The 23,769-nt window shown below is 36.2% G+C and overlaps 1 protein-coding gene across 2 annotated transcripts in view; it reads left to right on the forward strand.

Moving 5' to 3' along the window:
• Positions 1-6,637: 6,637 nt before the first annotated feature.
• Positions 6,638-23,769, forward strand: part of LOC127844925 (uncharacterized) — a 41,109-nt gene continuing 23,977 nt past the window's right edge. Inside the window, exon 1 of one of the 2 annotated variants that reach the window (XM_052375478.1) lies at positions 6,638-7,252. In XM_052375478.1, the coding sequence (XP_052231438.1) occupies positions 7,019-7,252 (234 nt within the window). In that variant the 5' untranslated portion in view covers positions 6,638-7,018. Of the gene's footprint in view, positions 7,253-19,298; positions 19,993-23,769 lie in introns of those variants that run through there. The other variant, XM_052375477.1, reaches the window with a different exon arrangement.

The raw sequence follows: 23,769 nt of genomic DNA on the forward strand, positions 1-23,769 counted from the left end.
GCAGACGATTGTAAACTTACTATACATGTACGCGCACAATCAGAAGTCGTAATAACAATGATATCTTACAGCAAGACCTTAAGCAATTATAAGACAGTGTCAATATCAACGGAATGTGCTTCGACGCCCAAAAGTGCAACAGCCTGACCATGGACCTCAATATGTTACCAGCTAGAAAATAACTTGCATATTATAACGATAAATTAAAAGATAACTCCACATTTGTCTTACTACCGCGGAAACTTCAACACTGCCATAATTCCTGCCGCAGTGCCTGGCCTTGATGCGCTCAGCCCTGGTATAAACTGTAAAAAAGGAAACTGTTGTGTGTGTGCAGTTAAACAGCTTTAGATCAACCGTTCTACAGAGGAATTAAATAAGTTCACGCTATTTTGCTGTGCTTATGTCGAACTGCCTTACAACGTAAAAATCCAGATCCACGAAGATGCCCTATTGTAGCTCACCTGAGAACAACATGCGTGTGACGATCTTAGGTGATCGTTTCTTGTCCTATGCTACGCAAGCATGATACTCGCCCTTCATTCGGGCGACCGTAAGCAGTACGACGAGCACTTACTCAAGCAATACACACAATGATCGGACAAAACAAATGCCTGTTTCTAGTCACGGTTCGATATGTACATTGCACACGTGCCAGGTATCACAAACATACTTCAGTCAATATTCTGCTCAAGTTTGAGCTTTTTAAATTTTTGAGATGAGTTTGACCATGATTCTCAAGTTTTGTTCACAGCGTTTTTTTAAACTCCCAACAACGTGCTCATGGTGAACTTTGTGATCGCCTTTTGTCCGTTGTGTGGCGTCAACATTTGCCTTGTTAACACTCTAGGGGCCACATTTATTGTCCAATCTTCATGAATTTGGTAAGAAGATTGGTCTCAATGATATCTTGGATGAGTTCGAAAATGGTTACGTTTGCTTGAAAATACATGGCTGCCAAGGGGCGGGTCATTTTTCCTAATATGGCTATATATGGCTTTAGTAAAATCTTGTTAACACTCTAGTGGCCACATTTATTGCCTGATCATCATGAAACTTGGTCAGAAGATTCATCCCAATAATGTCTGATGTGGGTTGGTTGAAAAACATGGCCGCCAGGGGGCGGGGCATTTTTCCTTATATGGCTATAGTAAAACCTAGTTAACACTCTAGAGGCCACATTTATTGTCCAATCGTCATGAAATTTCGTCAGAAGATTGGTCTCAATGATATCTTGGATGAGTTCGAAAATGGTTACGTTTTCTTGAAAAACATGGCTGCCAAGGGGCGGGGCATTTTTAACCAGGTTAACCAAAGGAAAAATCTGGTCATTAGATTGGCGAATGTCGGTGGGCTGGCGGGCTCGCGGGCTTGTCCGGGCCATAACATGTCGTTCATTGTGAGATTTTAAAATTATTTGGCACATTTGTTCACCATCATTAGACGGTGTGTCGCGCGAAGAATTACGTTGATATCTCCAAGATCATATAAGGTCACACTTTGAGTTCAAAGGTAAAAAATGGCCATAAATGAGCTTGTCCGGGCCATAACTATGTCATTCATTGTGAGATTTTAAAATCGTTTGGCACATTTGTTCACCATCATTGGACGGTGTGTCGCACGAAAGAATTACGTCAATATCTCCAAGGTCAAGATCCCAAGACTTAAAATAAATTTATTTTGAAACAAGGGGGGTAACTATGAACAATCAGTTCAGTATGAGTTGTCTCCCTTTATCAGACTTTTTTTCAAATTGAAAACCTGGTTTTGTGACAATTTCGTCCCTTGTTCCTTATAGGCTATACATGACTAAGGTAAACCCTGGTTAACACTCTAGAGGCCACATTTGTTGTCCAATCTTAATCAAACTTGGTAAGAAGATTCATCTAAATAATATGTTGGACGAGTTGGAAAATGATGCCAGTTGGTTGAAAAACATGGCCACCAGGGGGCGGGGCATTTTTCATTGAATTGCTATATATGGCTAAACTAAAATCATGTTAACACTATGGAGGCCACATTTATTGTCAAATCTTCATGAAATTTGGTCAGAAGATTGGTCTCAATAATATCTTGGATGAGTTTGAAAATGGTTACGTTTGCTTCAAAAACATGGCTGACAAAGGGCGGGAAATTTTCCTTATATGGCTATATATGGCTATAGTAAAATCTTGTTAATACTCTGGAGGCCACACTTATTGTCCGATCTTCATGAAACTTGGTCAGAACATTTACCCCAATGATATCTTGGATGAGTTTGAAAATGTTACCGGTTGGTTGAAAGACATGGCCACCAAGGGGGCGTGGCATATTTCCTTAAATAGCTATAGTAAAACCTTGTTAACACTCTAGAAGCCACATTATTGTCCGATCATCGTGAAACCTGGTCAGAAGATTTGTCCCAATGATATCTTGGACAAGTTCGAAAATGATTCCAGTTGCTTAAAAAACATGGCCACCAGGGGGGGGGGCATTTTTCCTGATATGGCTTAATTCATGAATCTTCATGAAACTTTGTCAGAATATTTGTTTAAATGATATCTTGGATGTGAATGAAAATGGTTCTGGTCTGTTGAAAAACGTGGCTGCCGGGGTGTTCGCTAGTCATGAAAGTTGGTAAGAACATTTGTTCTAATGACATCTTGGGCTGTGTTCTTTGAATCTCAGGTGAGCGACTTTGGGCCTTTCATGCCCTCTTGTTAAATATTTAGTCTGACTCAAAGCTTAGTTTGAGGACGCATATGTGCATATTTTTATAGCTGAGTATTAAGTCGAGAGAGTCGGAATAGCCGAGAGGGCTAATGCGTCTTTACTTCAGACTAATTCCATGACTTCGGGGGTCACTGGTTCGAACCTTGATACCCGCTACTTGTTTTTCATTTTTTTAATTTTATTCTTGATTTTTCACTGGAGCTTTTAAGATCCAATTTTTACATTTATCAATATAAAGCATTTAATGACAAACTTCAAAATATGCCAAAATCTGTGAAAAGGCCACTTTAACATTCGCTCTAAAATCAAAGTGCTTCCACCTACAACTTTGAAACTTTAAATGTACATGCACCTTGATGAGTTCTACATGCCACACCCATTTTTGGGTCACTAGGTCAAAGGTCAATGTCACTGTGACCTCTAATATAAAACTTTTACATAAACCTTAACATTCGCTCTAAAATCACAGTGCTTCCACCTACAACTTTGAAACTTTAAATGTTTATGCACCTTGATGAGTTCTACACTCCGCACCTATTTTTGGGTCACTAGGTGGTCAAGATCACTGTGACCTCCAATATAAAACTTTAACATAGGCTCTAAAATCAAAGTGCTTCCACCTACAACTTTGAAACTTCATATGTAGATGCACCTTGGTGAGTTCATCACGTCACACCCAATTTTGGGTCACTAGGTCAAAGTCACTGTGACCTCTAAAAAAATATTTTCGCAGCCGAGCGTTGGCACCCGTTATGCGGTGCTCTTGTTTTATAATCCCACGAAAATATTTATGATAATAGCATGATAATTGGTAATCGAAACGTGATTTAAAAATTTAAAAATCTCTATTAAGTTTATGACCTTTAAAATAACATAAACATTATAAACTAGCATTGTTTTGGTGGATTGCATTTTGGTTTGCTTCAAAAGGATTGGTTGGAGCCAATGGAAGATGGGGGATGATTATCTTGATGTATAAAACATATAATTTTATTCCGGATCATTAAGTAGTTGGGAGTGTACCATTATAAAATTAAGTAGGCGTAAGTGAACACTTCCTGATGGCAAACCTTGACGGTGAAATAGCGAGTTCCTCGATTATTTATAAGCCTTACTTATGCTCGATTGGTCATTGTCGGCTCGGGTACGACTTACATGTACCCCGGGTACGGTAAATATACTAAAACGTACCCGGGAATTTTAACGCTAAATCGGTCGTTGTCGGCTTTATTTTTTTTAATTATCATATGTATGTTAACTTTCTGTTAAATGGCTAGTAGTTTATGCGAACTATTTTGTGTGGACTTATTACGCTCAATGCGTAATAATTTCGTCTTGTTCCGGAAGAATTATTGAAGCTCATACTCAAAAAGTATGGTTATGCAGTTACTTTTTAAATAAAAATTGTTTCGTAATTACGGTCATCGGTTGCGCGTTAACGACATCGGATTTTGGGCGGTAATAAACCTCGGGTACAGTTTTATATCGGCCGGGTACGTTTTAGTATATTTACCGTACCCGGGGTACATGTAAGTATACTTTAGTGAACCCGGTATACATGTAAATAATACCCGAGCCAACAATGACCAATCGAGCCTTACTAATGTATAAAAAGGGGTAGAACCTCACACGAATGCCTTTCATTAACCCATTTATGCCCAGTGGACACTCCCATCGTTCTAAATTGGATCAATTTATTTCCAAAAGTAGGGGTGTCTGGTATATTTATTTCTATATTTAGAATATTTCTTACAGAAATTTCTTTTAGTAAACAGCGCAGACCCAGATGAGACGCCGCATTATGCGGCGTCTCATCTGGGTCTACGCTGTTTGCAATGTCCTTTTTTCAGAACGCTAGGCATGAATGGGTTAAACCTTAAAGATTTATTTGTATTAAAATATTGCAATCTTCAAGGTGCTTGTGTTACAAATGATGAATGAACTGTGAAAACACCAAATAATTATCATAAAAGCATAAGTGCTTTACCACATGTTTAGTGTGTATGCGTGACTATGATTATGTCCCCAGACATTGCATCAAACTGAAGGACGCCCAGTCATAGGCGACATCAGATGCATGAATTTTAATGGTACACTTCCAAAACATAACATATATGAGCCGTGCTCTGTGAAAAGGGGGTTTAATACATGTGCGTGAAGTGTCGCGCTAGATTAGCCTGTGCGGACGACATTTTCCGCCTTAACTGGATTTTTACAAAGAAGAGACTTTCTGTAAACGAACATTACCATAAAAACGGACACTGTACACGAAACTTATGAATAATATGTCTAACGTTTAGGTCTAGTATTCCAATAGCCTAATGTAAAGATGCAGAAGAAACTTGTTACAGATTTATACTTTCATGGTATAAAAATTACACGTAATTGTTTTAAACGATATACCTACTTTGAAACATATGAAAGATTGCATAATTTCAAACTTAATTGTGTATGTATAAATTGTGCTATTTTCATAAAGTTATGCTAATAAATAATGGCCCACCTCAGTATTTCACCGTCACAAGTTGGAATCAGGAAGTCTTAAAGATCCGTGACACGCATTTAGGCGTGTAAATTCATTTAAACACTTTAAATTAACGTGCTTACAGTTCATGTCAGGTTGGACAAATAATCGCTTTAATATAAAATCTTACATTTTTGTAAAAATGCGAGTTTTTCCAACCTACTGCCATGTATAACGTTAGATTGCATGTACCCTAGTTATTTCTGTATGATCACCTGCTCTTCACACGACCTTTCAATATGTGAATTACTACATGGTTAAGACTGACAAGGTATTATAAACACGTCGTTATATATTTATGTTCTGCTCTGCATGTTTACGGCGTTTCATCTGGGTGTACGCTGTTTGCCAGGGCATTTTTTTCTGGACGCTAAATGGGTTAACCATGGCGGCACTCAACGTGAGAGACACAATGAGGCGCGTCATGCATAAATGGCTATTATGTCATATACGACCAGCGTAGTTCAAGATCGACCCGAAATCTTACGTGACTTTAAAGCAAACAGGGTAGCTGACCAGACTGCGTGAATGCCGAGGCTGGTCTTGAGATGCGCCTGCCACAAATGGCGTAAGACCCATATTCTCATGTCGCGGCTCTCAAATGTAGGACGTCCTTAATCGTGAGCTTTTTCAATCTGGGATATACCTTCGAGGGATTAGAACGCTGGCACAAATATTACTATTTCATAATTTTCTATATGCCGTTAATTACTAGTAGTCGCGGACAGGTTATCATTAACCCATTCATGCCTAGCGTCCTGAAAAAAGGACATTGCAAACAGCGTAGACCCAGATGAGACGCCGCATTATGCGGCGTCTCATCTGGGTCTGCGCTGTTTGCTTAAAGAAATCTCTGAAAGAATATTCTAAATATAGAAATAAATATACTAGACACCCCTACTTTTAGAAATAAATTGATCCAATTTAGAAGGATGGGAGAGTCCACTGGGCATAAATGGGTTAATTCATGGGAACTAGTTACATATTCGTGGGAACCAGATACATATTCGTGGGAACGACATAAATAAAACAAGCACGTGTCACATTTTTGTCACAGTTAAAAAAATATAAGATCTCTATAATGCTATTTACACATGTATTTTCTTATGATTTTTATTTCATCAACGACACATTGTTTCCAAAATACTTGTATTAGCATGGCGTATCCTAGTCAGTGATTGTTATGGTACTTATTATTAAACAACGTGCTCTTTAAATAAATGTCAAGTATATTTGAGACTCGTGAATGTGTGCTCAGGTTCCTTTAAAGCTATATTTATATTGACTGTAAACATGTAGTATTAAAAAAACAAATGAGCCATGAATTCATTCAATGACAGGGGGATATACATGGACGAGTTTATATCCCCCTGTCTCTCGACAAATCCGCTGCTCGTCTGACAGTCTGAATGCGGGTAGATTTTGCAACCTAAGACGCCCATGCGGTAAAGTCTTATTCATATTTAGATCTCATACCGCAACTTAACACGATTACATACATAGACCTAGTGGATGAAATAGATCGTAAACGTGATACGTTTGATCATCAACATGCAAACGAATGTTTATTTTGCCACTTGCGGTTTTATACGATATAGGTGTTAATGTGTGTTCTTTTCTTTTGGTATCTTTTGGAATTAACATTTGATTGTGGTTTAACCATTCCCAAATATTTAAACTCGGGGTTTAAAAATGAATCTGAGTTAACCGCCACTGAAGTTTGGATATCCAAGTACTTAACGATAACTTTACAAGCTGGTGACAATAATTCGGACAGAATCAATGTCGGAATCACGAGAATTCCGTCACAGGCCCCTCGCCGGCACGATGTCAGCACCTTTCGACGACTGTCTTTATGACGTCAATTTCGATGGTATAAATGACGTCATTGACGCCATGGAGTTGTGCGAGGCGAGGAACGTTCCGTACGATGGTCTTGAAAACATGGACGAGTTTATAGAGCGTCTGAGGCTTCACGTTATCAAGCAGCGAAACACTGAGTCCAGGAAAACAAGGGTAGGTCCAAGCTAAGACAACCTGTATTGGACTCATGTGGACTCAAGTGGGTCAAAATGGGCACCTATCTGAGTCCCATATGACTCATTAGACTCATATTGAAAATGCAGTTGGGTTCTTGATTGATCCAAACTGGGCCGTCTCTCATAAAATATGTATAGGATTCATATAGGACCTATATAGGAAGCTCTTGCGCATTATAATGCGCCATGTATTGGTAACCCATATACTTTCCTTTTAAAGCAGATTCTGCCTTTTATTGTTAAATGCGTGAATTCAGAATTCAATCTGATTGACCAACACAGTATCTACCACCAGTGACCTGTAACTTCATTATGATTTATACATTCTGCATGAGAACACGATTTCAAGATTTCAAGATTTTAATATTTATTGTTAAGCCCTCATATATGAAGAGAGCAAGGAACGTGAATCATACACATAACAGAAGGGAAGCATTGCAACACTTGTATTAGAACAGCTAAAATAATAACTTAATTATAATGCCGAAGTATATAGATGTGATATGTTCTTAATAGGTGAGACACGTTAAAGGTATAACACTTTTATTATGGAATTCTGTATATACCCCGTATGGTGTAGCGAAAAAGTTATATGAACAAGTTCTACTTTTTAACTAAATGAAAAGTCAATTTATGGTTAATGTATATTACATTTTATAATTATAAACAAAAACAAGCCAATTTCACCCACATTGAAGTTTGCGCAATCAAAAGTAAAACGTATTTGAACAGAAAGAAACCGTATTCCTTTAAATTTTCAGAAGCTAAACGATGATTAGCTGAATGATTATTTTTATCATCATTATAACTCGAATTCTCCTTACTGTCAAATATTTATATGAATCATTCAATAAAGCAATTAAGTAATTAACACAATTGGCTTTTCAAAAGCATTAACATATAATCCGCGCTCTTCGAAAAAGGCTTATCAGGGACAACACTTTTTTCACATAAATGGAATTTAATAATCTCTTCTTAGCGAAAATCCAGTTCGGGCGGAATTTTTCGTCCCTGATTTGCCTGCACAAGCTTATCTGGGACGACATTACGTTTATGAATTAAGCCCCGTTTTCTCAGAGCGCGACTCAAATATAGCGAGCTCCTTGATATACATTATATAAATAAAAACTATGCAATACAAATATAATGAATCAAATATTCTTTTTAATAACGAATCTTCTACCATGTGTTTGTATTTGTTTGCCAGTGACAAAAAAGTAATGACGCAATGTTTGAAATTAGTTTCTTTATAACATTTCCATCTCATTAACTTGTCTTTTTCCGTAGCCACTTGCTTACATCCTTGTCCACATCTTTCTTTGTTGGATTGTTCGTTGACACATATTCCTTTGTACTCATCCTAAATAACAAGAACATACACGTAGATGTATTTCATTCATTATTCTATATCCAATAAATTCATCCAATGGGCATTCTTCATAAGTACCACGTGACCGTCCAATATATTCCGGTATTGGATCCAAAAAGTCTGTATTTTTTCCATATTGGATAGTTGAGTACAAGTGCACTAAGCAATTGTTTTATAACGATAAAAGCCGTTACCGAGAAAAAGTATCCGAATGTACAATATTCGATTCACGGGGGCGATATTTAGATTGTATTTCTTAAATAAATAAATTAGATAAATGTTAGAAATTAAAAACAAATGCAACAGCAAGTGATATTGTTATTGTTTGAAATTGAAAAACAAATGCAACAGCAAAACAAAAACTCTATTTTATTAACCTCAATGACAGCTTTAATCCAATGCTTATAGAAACACAGTTCAATGATATGCCCTTCCATTTTCTGTTCTTCCATCCCTTTATCGAAATGTATTTAGATCCACACTTTCTTTGAAAGCGTTTGTATTCCATGCTAACCATTCTGACCCAAAACACGATTTACGAATTCGTAATCCTGTCGGAGCGAGTTGTTTATTCCAATCGAAGTTAACAATTATGCATTACAAACAGACAATCCGAAATACGTTTTGGATTCGTTCGATGATTTAAAAAAATATTATGATTAATTTACTGTTAAACACAAACACGTCCATAGTGATTAGTGTTGTCCCGAAAATGCAGAAAGTCTTGCTTATACTAGTATGTTTCGTCAGAGAAATGACGTCACACGAGATACGTCATAAATTGCGTAATCAGGTGAATGAAAATAAAAATACAGAAAGCTGGTTTGGTAATATATTTTAAAGAAGAAACAAAAAAGCGTTAGAAAGGGATATAGAATAAAAAGATTATTAGACGTTTAAACTGTACAATACGTGATATATTTGGACTCGCACACAGTTTGAAGTCATATTGGACTCGCCTAACGGCTCGTCCAATATGACTTAAACTGTGTGCTCGTCCAAATATATCCCCGAATTGTACAGTGAAACGTCTAATAACCTATAAATATTGTGTTATCTAACATCGCGAATAAGATTTTTTTTAAGTAGTTACATTTGAAAACGAACAAATAAAGAAAATGGCAGTGCATTTTTAAAACATAAAATACATTTCATATTAAGTACAATCATATTTAGTCAGGTAATTACAGTGTTTTTTCTCCGAATCATAAATGCATTATGAATTATAGTTTACTGTTACTGCACATAACGAAGACTTCATTTATGTGGTGACCAGTTTCATTTCGTTGCGGAAGAATTCCGTTTCAAATTTGTGCCGTAGTAGATCTAACAGGTTTTGTTATGTTTACGACCCATATTTTTCTGTGAATGCTGAAAAGAAGCACTGTAGTAATATTCGTATCGTACGTGACTAGCTTAGCTTTAACTTCATTAAATCCACGGTGTGCTGATCATTATACCAACCGGTAACCGATGTTTCATGCATTATGGATTTATTCTCACTACACAAGTTATTCTTATTCGAATTAAAGTCTGTTTCAAAAACAAGTATGCATTTTGTGATTAAATCATCGCTGATTGTTGTTATCCTGTTCCATAAGCGAAGCACGTTTAAGTTTACAAGCCGACATATTACTATTCGGATAATGTCTTTGAGACGCCGTCACAATAAATTGATACGTGCTTTGCATCGTCAAGCCTTTTCTGAAGTGCATTCCTTTTAATGTATTTGAGCGCCGATCTGGGAAAACGGTGCTTAACGAACCTTTTTTTTTTCGTATTTTGTTGTTGAAAGGAAGTTCCTTATAAACGAACATGAGGGAAAGACGGATAGTCCCGTCCCTGAGTATCCATGTTAGTAGAACGTGAGGTCAAGGCGGATAGTCTCGTCCCTGAGTATCCATGTTAGTAGAACGTGAGGTCAAGACGGATAGTCTCGTCCCTGAGTATCCATGTTAGTAGAACGTGAGGTCAAAACGGATAGTCTCGTCCCTGAGTATCCATGTTAGTAGAACGTTGAGCATGCATTCCAGATCATATGCACTGTCCGCTAGAAGAACAATGTCGACTGCGCGTAGAGGGATAGACATGGTAGTGTTTCCTATACAGAAACTCATGTCATTTTTTGCTTACTGTTTACAAGGTTGTTGGTGCAGGTAGAAATAACGTCGGCGATAAATTATTTCCCTGAGCTTCTCCAGTCTGCTGTCAAACACTTTGTCAGTTTGCTTTATATTTTATGGTTGCCGCCTTGCTCGCATATATTGACTTAATATTAACGTAGGCGTTGCCTTCTATACCCATCAACAGTAACTTGTGAAGTGGCATGTCACGGTCTATGAAGTCAAATGCTTTCTTAATGTCAATGTAGGCCGATTCCATGCTGCGCTTCTGAATCGGTCTGATAACTGCATTCGCCTGTATCAAATGTGAATTGGAAATAGCTCGTTTGGTGCAACGGTACATGCTTGTTTGTGTAAATTTGTATCGAATAGTTCGGGATTCTCATATCTGGTCATCGCCTAGAAGTCTTTTAGCTGGGTACGGGGGTAGTGTCAGATTAAAAGATGTCACGTCCCGTTCATTGACGAGACAATCCTGGTTATTTTAAGTGCCCGATGTGAAGAACCATTAGCACAATATTTCGGTTTAATGTCTTCGTTATAGTAGGTTACTTTGGCTAGGGTTGAGCTTGCAATCGAACCTACGATCATTGGGTGCAGGCGCCATAGTGTTACCACTAGACCAAGGACCTGCTCACGACCAGACTAAAGTGCATTTAACTAGCCAACGTCTTTGACCACAAACAACCAGATATGCGGACTCTTGGTGCTAATAGTCAGCTACTGTCGCTCGTTTGGTCATTGTCGGCTCGGGTACTACTTAAATGTACCCGGGTACTCGTAAGAATACAATGTGGTAAACTAAACTGCGACACATTTGTTTTTAACAATCTGTTACCTCATAAACGCTCCGCACTTACTCAGATGATCTTTGCTATGTTTAATTCGAATATTGAAACATCTACATATGTTTAGCATGACGCACTTAAACAGAGAACGCCATGTAAGTGATCTGATATAGGCAGCCTAATTTTTAACTTTTAATTTTTATAAATATGTGATCACTACATATAAAGCAAGTTCATCATTCAAGATGTACTCTTTGCCATGAAAAGCTGGTAAAACTAATATCAGTTTGTTTCGGTGTTTAGCTTTTTACACAAAATGCAAAGTTTTTTTTTATATGTCAGAATGCGTGTGTGTTATCGATTGTGAATTTGGAAAATGATAGTACTTTGGTAAAAAAAAGTCAACAATTTATCGTTTGATTGCATTCAAATGACATTTGACTTCCAAAATGTCGGCACCGAAAGCATGATCTCTGTTATTGTTTTTGTTATATATGTATTTAAATTCTGGACATAATTCATTACTTACCAATGCATTTCATTGTAATGTATTCTTAAAAACTATATATCGGTTTGTCCATTCATAAAAAATACTTCTTTATAAATACAAATGAATTTTATTTCGCGCACCTCGTTAGGACCGTTGTTTTTAGTAAGATTGCATTCGGGTTGCCAACATGGGCTCCGAACTGGCCAGATTTGGATTGAATTCAACACCATTATGTGCAGAATTATAATTTACAGACAGGCACGTAACTGATTTAATCAGCTTAGTCAAATACCTAATCAAATATATTTATTTCTTCTGAATGATCCACTTTTACAAAGTTTTCCGGAAATTATTTGTATGTAGGGCCAATCGTGTTAACCCATATGGGAATGTCCCTGATGGATGCGTATGGGACAGTAGACCATTGTAGGATTTCCAATATGGGAACACCCGCATAAAAACCGAATTAATCCCATTTTCGCTGGGGCAAAGTCAAACATAGGGAAAAGTCACAGCTGGGTAAAAATCAATGCTAGGGCAAAGTCAAAGCTGGGACAAATTCAAAGCTGGGCCAAAGTCAAACACTGGGACAAAGTCACCGCTTATTGATCCAATGGCTCTTAAGGCCAACTTTGTTGATTCGACTACCCCACAAAGTGGCGCCTCGATGTGGCCCCGGTGCAGTTTATCCTGTTTTTAGCAGAGTAAACAGTGTAATATGTATATGTCTGAATAAATGGGTTGACTACAGTTTATATGTACTACTATTGCAAAACTAGCGTCAATGTGTATGCATTGCTACCATAATTATTTAAACATGAAAACAATATCAGCTCTATGAAAAGAAGTTTTTTTTGTCATAAAACAACGACGTAACCACATCGGAAGCATGAAAGAATGCTTCCTTTTTCGGACTACTGACCCCTGTGCTCCAATAAACCTGTGCTCCAATAAATGGATACCAGATATTCCACCGAAACCTTCATGGATTGTTACCAGAGGCGTATCCAGAAGTTTGTCAGAGGGGTGGCTCAGATGGGGAGGGTGCGGGAGGGGTGTCCCCTCCTGTTGTCGATTTTTTTTGAAATGGCACCTTGAAATGATGCAATTTCTTGCTATCTAATGAGCATTTTGAATGATAAAAGTGCATTTAAAACAAACAAGAACTTGAGTTCAGACCTCAAGTGTGACAGACAGACACACAGGGGTAAATCAAATGTCTCCCAAACCACTAAAGTGGTGGGAGACATAATCTTTATGACCAGAATTTTTTTAACAGTGTTAGATGGGTGGACCTCCTATTTAATTTTGTTGGATATCCTACTTGGTCACCCTGTTGGATGGGTGGATATTTATCAAACTTGGTTGCAATCATATTATGTATACCTTGTTAAGACTTGTGGTTCAAAAACTGTCAAAAAAGGCAAAGTCATTCATAAACCTTTTTACAAAATTTACAAATAACATTTTTAGCAACACTCTTTTTTTCAAGTTCTATCAAATGTTATGTCATTTTGTAACCAAAACAATACAAACAAATCTATGCACAGGTATGTTCTTACAACTATTCAATTAATGTTATGATATTTGTACTTTCTCAAAAATGATCATTTTGATAATTCATATATCTCTTAGTACTATCACTGGTTACAATATACAACTCAGACATGATGTCAGGAAGATCCATCCGCCTAGGATGCTTCCGAGCAAACACACGTACAACATTGCAAATGTTAATGTCCATGTCCCTATGCATAGATAAAGCAATCGAAGATAATTAATGAATTCATTTTTTTTTTCAACAAATTTTATTTTCATAAATTAAAAGTAAAATTTGAACACATGCATTTTTTGGAAAGTACTTGATAGCAGCAACAGACTCATTTTCAGTTGGTTCATTATTCTTTTTGTTTCTTGTTCCAAATGGATTCGAGTGTTGCATGTAGGCGTTTCATTTTGAAAATGATTAAGTTTCATACTCCGCCTCCGTAGCTCTGTGAATAAGGCGCTTGCGTTGAATACCAATTAAATTTATCAAAGAAGATTACCGAAAAATTAATGATGATTGTCTATTGCATTCGTCTAATCGCTTTAATTGCTACAAATTGAAATATTGATTTTCACAAGTCCCATGCGGCAGCCATTTGTATACATTTACCTATTGCTAAATGTATCGATGAATTTCATTTGTTGAATTATCTCCTTCAGCGAATCAAATAGCGCAGTTTATCACTGACAGTCAATGAAGCGTGCAGTCTAGCTGGCGAAGGTTAGATCGTCTGCACACATGCCTGGGAGCTAAATCACACAAATCGACAGCTGTTTATGGCTTAATTAGGGGCATATGACAGGAAATACACAAGTGGATATGTTTGAAACTTTACGGGGCTCATATTTTTTTTAATCGTATCTAGCCAGCCAGCTGGGGGGGGGGCTTTAGCCCCCTAGCCCCCCACCTAAATACGCCTCTGGTTATAGAACAGAACAGAACAACTCTTTATTTACACCCAAGTATACAAGGTATACAATAAGGGCAACATAACAAAACGAATTCTAACAATATTGTACAGAGATATGTGTCAGTCATATTAATATATCGCGAATATGTCTTTCGTTTGCTACAGTTATCCATACGAGAAAACAAAATAATTGTCGCCGGTGATAATTGCATTTTACATACCATAGATAATTATGCTGAGTTAAAAAAGCCTTGGCTCTAACAATGGTTTTACATGCTTGAAGCATTAAATCTGCACGGGTACGAGTTGCGCAATTATATTCTTTTGTCAGGAGAATTTGCTAAATATAGGATCTGGCACGAGTTGTCATATCATACATAATAATATCGGTTTGACGCGGTTATGGTCCGCTTTGTGTGACCTAGAATAGTGTTTATGGAGGACATTGAAGGACATTGTATTCAAATTACTTCCTCGTTCTAAAGCACTGATAAAAAAGTTATTCCGTTGAAAATGTAACACACCCTTCTTTGTTACAAGTTTATACGTTTCAGTGCCACATGTAACCCGCAAATTAATACACATACTTGTCGTGTTCTACTGGTGGTTGCGTATTGATTTCGGAATGTTGAATGAAGTGTTGCGAAACAAAATATTTGAAGGTATCGTACAACTATCATACAATTGGTACATTGAGTAGGGACGTAGCTCAATAAGCGTTCTGTGCGCACCAAATAAGCATACTATTGTATGTGCATTTTCATGTTATCTGTCACATATTCATATTGCTCTTTAACCCGTTTATGCCTAGCGTCTAGAAGAAAGGCCTTGGCAAACAGCGTTGACCCAGATGAGACGCCGCATGATGCGGCGTTTCATCAGGGTCTGCGCTGTTTGCTTAAAAGAATTTCTGTAAGATATATTCTAAAAATAGAAATAAATATACTAGATATCCCCAATTTTGGAAATAAATTGATCCAATTTAGAAGGATGGGAGAGTCCACTGGTCATGAATGGGTTAACCCACACGAAAATTGGTTTGCTTTCTAGGTAAGACCGTGAATTAGTTTGCTCTGTAAAGTAAGACTATGTACACGTTTTCTTGTATAGTTATTTTGTCACTTAACTAAGGTAAAGAATGTACTTGCCCCGACAGCAAACGCATATCCTCTGTGTATTTAAGCGAACGTTCACATCTTGATCGATTTTCGGAAAGAAATACGTACGTAGGATATGATGATGCAGTACTTAAATATTTGAGTCGCGTTCTGAGAAAACTGGGCATAATGTATGTGCGTAAAGTGTCGTCCCAGATTAGCCTACGCAGTCCGCACAGGCTAATCAGGGACGACACTTTCCGCCTAAATTGTATTTTTGCTAAGAAGAGACTTCATTTAAATGAAAAATGTCATTAAAGCGTCCCTGATTAGCCTGTTTGCTAGTCACGTACCGGGTGGTCCCGGGTTCGATTTCTTCGAATAACGTTCTCGTGTTTGTTATAAACAGGCAAACTAATACAGACTGTTCTTTGGCCATTTCGCAGTTTCGAGCACAGCTCTTCTTGATCCCTGTCGATCGATTCAAATATTGAGATTATTTTACACGATTTAACCCTTTGCATGCTGGGAAATTTGTCGTCTGCTAAAATGTCGTCTGTTGATTTTCTAAAATTAGCATTTTCTTCGATTTTTTTTCAAAGAATACTATCAGAATAGCAAACAGTTTGGATCCAGATGAGACGCCACGTTCTGTGGCGTCTCATCTGGATCCAAACTGTTTGCAAAGGCCTTTAAAATTCAGCTCCAGCGCTTTAAGGGTTAAAATCTTCATTGTTGATTTTTTGACATCGTTTTACCATAAACATACACAAACAACGCATTTGTGTACAAAATTTAAATGATTTGCATTAAATATATTAAATATATAAGTTGAAAACCGAACATCAATCAAGATCCAGAAGGATTTCAGTCCTGAAACCAACGGGGACCTACGTGAGAGGTAACCATTGCGATGAGTGTGGGCGGGAGTATGGGTTTCCGACTAAATGAACTCAATCGTGTTAATAAATACTGTAGGCGATGCAATCCAGATTTAATGAAATGAAACGTGCTCTGTGAAATCGGGGCTTAATACATGTGCGTTAAATGTCCTCCCATATTTTCCGGACAGTCCGCACAGGCTAATCATGGACAACACGCCTACACTAGATTTTCGTTAAGAACAGACTAACATTAAAAGGAACAAAATATTAAAGCGGAAAGTGTCCCTGATCAGCCTGTGCGGACTTCACACGGACGACACTTTACGCACATGCATGAAGCCCCGTTTCACAGAGCGTTGCTCAAATGTTTTAGATTTTTGAATGAATTTTCTGGATCTTTTCTGTTATTAAGAGCTATCATGGCCTTATCCAGCGTGACTGACAGCTCTTCCGGTATAGGGCTGGCTCGAATGAATTTGTATAAATTAAGTGGACAAAGCATTCCAGTTGAATGCGTTGAGATTTAAACCGACTTTGTTAAGTTGAAAAGAACGGACGTTATTTGATCCGTCAAGATGCATGAGCGTGTCTCTTCATGGTATTTGTCTGTGTGCGTGTCTGACGTGTCTTATTTTTTCCTCATTCTCGTCTTTCTGCTAACGTGTTTTTGCACAAATTGTTCATAGTGTTTAGCCATTGTACCATCATGTGGAAGAAAAGATTGCGTTTGATAATTTGCGTACATCGTTGAATGTATTGTGTAGAATGTTACATCATGGTTTCTGGTTTCAACAAAAAATAAAGCATTAAAACCATGAACACGTTGAGGCTCTTCAAAAATTACAATATATTTCTATCCGTGAACCTTTGTCTGTATGCTTGTTTGAAATTCAGGTAAACGTACACACAACTTGTTAAGGTTTTATTAAGAAAGATCAAAAGATATAAATAACTTAATATTTGAATATCCGTAATGATTATTTACTCTAAATTGTTGTACGATTACACCAATGTAGCTGAGTATTGATCTATGTTTTTCACGACTATATTGCAACTTTGTATTGATTTTCATACATATAAGGTCGTTGATTTTCAGAACAAATAAAGAAGTCTTAATAACTTCCTTGTTTTGCTATTGTCGAGGAGAGGGTGGCAGCAGATTTATGATCTTCTTATGACGACGCTTTCCTTTTTTCTTTTGTTTAACCCATTTATGCCTAGTGGACTCTCTCATCCTTCTAAATTTGATCAATTGATTTCCAAAATTAGGAATGTCTAGTATATTAATTTCTATATTTAGAATATTTCTTACAGAAACTCCTTTCAGCAAACAGCAAAGACCCTGATGAGACGCCGCATCATGCGGCGTCTCATCTGGGTCTACGCTGTTTGCCAATGCCTTTTTTCAAGACGCTAGGCATGGGTTAAAGGAAGTATCTTTTTTTAGCAAACATCCAGTTTAGGCGTAAAGTTTCGTCCCTGATTAGCATGTGCTTGAAGCCCAGTTTTCGCAAATCGCGAGTCAAAAAGATCATGACCGCACCAAATACCAGCACATGACTGTAATCGTGTTGTTAAGAAAACAATACTAAATAAAAAAGAAAAACGTAAAGCTACAACAAGCAAATTACAAATCTTAGCTAAATAAATCCATTAATATCTGTTCTGCATACTGATTTCTACTTGGAGTATTTACTAATTCTATTTTTATGTACGGTCAGCACTAATTATATAATTATTCGACATGATTAGGAAATAAACCAAGCCCGCACCGCTACAAGGTATGATGTATTTGATATATGTGATATCTAACAAAGATTGAGCGATATTGTTACATTTGCATGAATTACAGGTATATCCGTTAATAGGAAAAGATTGGGTGTGTAAGGTGGCATTTTCATTAAACAATTAACAACTCTTTCTTACTCGTCTTCTTTCGTGAAAATGTTATAGGATATATTTAAATTTAGTATAATGTTGTCTTTTATTGAGATTACATTTTAATTTTTAAAAACGCTCCACACCCATTACGTAGGCTGTGTTATTTTCATTCGGGTATTTGTGTCTTGTTCTGATAAATCTGGGCTTAATTCATGTGCGTAAAGTGTCGTCCCAGATTAGCCTGTGCAGTCCGCACAGGCTAATCAGGGACGACACTTTCCGCTTTAATGGTATTTTTAGTTTCAAGGAAGTCCCTCCTTACCGAAAATCAAGTTTAGGCGGAAAGTGTCGTCCCTGATTAGCCTGTGCGGACTGCACAGGCTAATCTGGGACGACACTTTACGCACATGAATTAAGCCCAATTTTCTCAGAACAAGACACATTTAAGAATTGCTAATTTTTTATAATTAAGGTTGTTTGATTAGCCTTACGTGTATGTTTAACTGAAAAAATAACCACAACATACCATATATAATTTGTTGATAATCGTTTATTTAAATACAAAGTATGCATAAATATCATTTCGAGACGAAAAAACGTCACCGTGATTACAAAGATGCATTATTAAATCAAAACATTACCAAATAATTAGACTTTATTGCATTCTCCATCCACCTACTCTTTTGCCCAAACCAATCGAACCACCAAAAAGCCTATAAATAAAGTAAAACATCATAACGTACTTTCACATTAGTTAGTAACGCTTGATCAAATGAATTGATCTTTTCCTGGTAGCGCTTTTAGACTTATTTCGAGAGCACCGGACCGTGTCGCGCTAACTAACGGTTCGGGTAGAAAGGAGTGCCATTCGACGACGGGCCTTTTACAAAATATCCGCTTTTTTGAGGACAGCGGTCGTTTTATTAGGAAGTTAAAACATGGTTTTACCGGTTTTATGATTGTGAAATCTCATCGTTAAATTGTTGTGGTATTAGCAAGCCGCGGAAATAAGTTTCAACGATTCGTTTGGATCGAATAAGACATTTGATTTATCCAAAAGCTTTTAACAAGTGGATGCGAACACATAAATCATCAGCACGTTTGTGAACTCTGTTTGGGCATACCTATGAAATTAAGTATGTGTTACGATTTGCGATTTGTGAGCGCTATATAACATTTATTTATTTAAACACTGGCATAAGGCAATACAAATATCGATTTGACGTTTGTTTAGTTCGATAAAAAAATAATCTTGGGAGACACAAACGCGCGCACACACACACACCGACAAACAAAAGAGACAAGAAAAAGTGGCAAAAGAGTTTGATGTGGATTGTGTAAAACATGTTCAACAATAAAATATAAACATATATGCCACACTGCGAAATGGAGAGGCAACAATTATTGAGCGTGGACTCGGCTAATTTCGATTTAAATGACCTCATTTCTGACGGCGAGGACGGTCTCACATTGGCAAAAATCGAGGGAATCACAGATATAGGAGAAGCTTTTGAATTAGCAGACAACTATGAAGTATTCATAAATGACGTAACATGTGAAACTGAGATCAAAGAGAGGCTAATTATGCACTTGAAATGTCAGTATCTGAGCAATCGGAAGAAGAAGGTAATTCACTTAAAACTATGGTCACTGTCAATTGTCTTCATAGATAGATAGATTCTTTATTTCCTCCATTCATTGAGAGCATAACACATTTACAACATGTATTTACATCATTGATATATACAATAGATAAATAAATATATATATTAATATATGTACATGCATACAAACAACAATAGAGAGATGATTTTATAATAAGCACACTCAAAAACTAACAAACTAATCTCAGCAATAGGATAGCTAATTGAGATTTCAGGCGCTTGTCATCTGTAGTTGATAGCGTCATTTCAAACAACGTTACGATTTGTTCTAATGGTGTCTTTCGTGTTAATTTATAAAATACTTTGTGAAACATTTCGCTCAATGTATGTATTTTTAATAATATGTTATATGCAAAATACACATGCTTTATTCATACCAATCATAGTCTTCAACAAATGCTGTGTACCATAACATAGAAAAACATTGTGAAACAAACGTACTAATTATGTGTATATTTGACATATTATGTTATATGCAAAGTGTATTATGTTTACGAAAGAAAAAAAAATGAAAAAACAAAAAAACAAACTATGGCCACGTCTTATTAAATATCGTACGATTTTTTAAAATGCGATACACGTTTGTGTAAAGTTTATTTCAGTTTTTTTTTAAATTCTTTTCCATGTTATCTTAAATATCACATGTTCGTATGTTTAGGAACATATTCATCATAAATGTCTGTTTCTTTTTAGCAAATATTCAATCGTAACTTAAACTGGCCATTATATCGTTGTAAAGACGGGCCCCGGATATACATGTATACTAAAAGTAACATTTGAAACTCGAAACTTTGTATTTGATTAAACGCCAATTTCTAAAAAAAAAATATTCATGGCGTTGTACAATGACATTTGATACAATACAGCACTTTATAACAATACTAACACTAATAAAACTTATTTCAACAACTGGCAATGTTAAACGAAAGATCGTCAGGATAATTAAAACACAGTTCAACTGATATGACTAGAACAAATAACCTTTTCCAATAGATAATTATTGCTAAATATCAATTGACAATGACTTAGATAAAAAATATATTATATAAAATATTTTACAATACTTATAGTATAATAGTTATTATTTTATATAAAACTTTAATGATAGTATTTATAATTTAAAAGCTAAAATTGTAATCACAGTTTTGTTTTGTGCGTAGACATACAAATACATTTTTTCATTATCGTTAAAAATAGTGCCTAGAAGTCTCAGAAATACCGTGTTTTCAGATTCCGTTTAAAAAATTCAATTGTTTGTAATTTCCGAATGTCCAGGGGAATTTTATTCCTCAGGCGTGGTCCGACATATATAATGTTATTACGGCTGTATGTAATATGTATGCATTTCATTACATTAGAATCCGTAATAAGTAATCACATCGCTTAATTCAAAGCTTTAATCTAGGGAATACAAATATTATTGATTGTTATATGAAACTTCATGGGTGTATATTTGTCATTGATAAGAATTGTCTTGCACTAGAACCATAAGCATACACTTTCTTTTGTACGAGCTCTGTCCCATTCTTGTTTTTTTTACGTAACTTTTCAGGGCTTTTCTGTAATAACGAAATAGAAAACATAACACACTTGTTCTGTTACCGCCCCTTTACCCAAGAAATTGTTAAGTTCCCTGTTGAAATCATCAAGATAAGTAGACCTAGCTAACTTACTCAGCTGACATGTCAAGATCGTATACTTGGGATTACAAATTAAAAAATGACTTGTGTGCCTTGAAATTAAACGGTACATTTTTTGATTTTCAAAAGAAAAATAGAAATCCCTCAAAAATGCGACTTGTAAATAGCATGAAGCAAACATTTAAAATATACAAAACTACAATAAAACAGAAGAAGAATAGAAAAAATGGTCATTAGTAAAAACATTTTCAGACATCCCTTAAAACTACTTTATTAATCATAACACCTAATATATGTATAGTTCGTCATATCTACAGTTTGTTAAATCTGAAATAAAACTGTGTAATACACATAATGCAACTCAGCAATTATTTACTTCATCTTTCTTATGTGCATATTATTTATAGAAAAAGATATGCATTCATACAGGTGTTACTTGATTTTTATAAGCTAACCAATGTTTTTTTCTTTTGGTTTGTTTTTGTTGTAAAATAATAATATTATTATATATGTAAATTATCAAACTTGAATGGGATATGATTGCAACTATGTTAATATCAATTAATGCGAATCTTTAATCTATTAAGTATATACAGGATTTGTTTCTTTTCTTTTTTTTGTCTTATTTGAAAGATGTGTTGTATTTAAATCTTGGATTATTACTTCTTTGGCTATACACACCATATACGTATGTTATTATCACTTGCTGTGTATGTTCCACGAATTTGTCATGAATGTTATATGAATGTATGTATTACTATATGGCAAAAAAATGTATTTGCACACACACACACACACACACACACACACACACACACACACACACACACACACACACACACACACACACACACACACACACACACACACACACACACACACACACACACACACACACACACACACACACACACACACACACACACACACACACACACACACACACACACACACACACACACACACACACACACACACACACACACACACACACACACACACACACACACACACACACACACACACACACACACACACACACACACACACACACACACACACACACACACACACACACACACACACACACACACACACACACACACACACACACACACACACACACACACACCCGCGCGCAAGCACACACGCGCAAACACGCGCACACACAAATTTCAGGGCTATATCTCAGATACCCGACAAGATATCAACATGAAACGTCATTGTTGTATAGAGGAGATGAGGAGAATTTTATTGTATGCTTCCTAACTGCAAAGAAACATCTTGCACAACAAGCAAGGAAAGCAATGCACCTACTCTATTCAAGAATTAATAACCATAATTTACCAATAACATTTTGATAACACTATCCTGCCAATATTAACATATTCAGCAGAGGTTTGGGGCTATGAAAGCATTGATTTACTAGAGAAAATACACAATGAATTTCAGAAAAAAAATTCAATCTAAGAAAAAGCACCCCACTATATATGATATACGCAGAATTCGGAAGATACCCCACAGAACTCACTATAAAATGCAGAATGATTGCATACTGGAATAGATTAATAACTGGGAAACAGGATAAATTAACATATCTCATATATAAATACATGTTAAACCTTCCTAACTTTGAATCTAAATGGATGAATTACGTAAAAAAAAAATCTTCACACAAACTGGCAGAAATGACATCTGGCTAAATCAAGATCAAATCCAAAATAAAAATATAAAGTACACTATAAAGGGCATATTACTTGATCAATACCAGCAAACCTGGCATACCTCACTTCAAAACTCAACAACAGGCTTAAACTATACAATATTTAAGGATAAGATTGAATTAGAGAAATATTTAATCACATTAACTAAATATGAATCATCTTAATTATTAAACTTAGAACTGGAAATCAATTTTTCCCAAATGAGACAGGTAGATGGACCAGTCAAGACATAAATGAGAGAACATGCCCTCATTGTACATGCAGAGATGTGGCCGATGAATTTCACTACATGCTTATATGTCCCTTTTTAATGAACATAGAAGGAAGTTTATAAAAAGATACTACTACTGTAGAACAAATACGCTAAAATTTTAA

The sequence above is a fragment of the Dreissena polymorpha genome, chromosome 9, assembly GCF_020536995.1.
Source record: "Dreissena polymorpha isolate Duluth1 chromosome 9, UMN_Dpol_1.0, whole genome shotgun sequence".
Lineage (NCBI taxonomy): Eukaryota > Metazoa > Mollusca > Bivalvia > Myida > Dreissenidae > Dreissena > Dreissena polymorpha.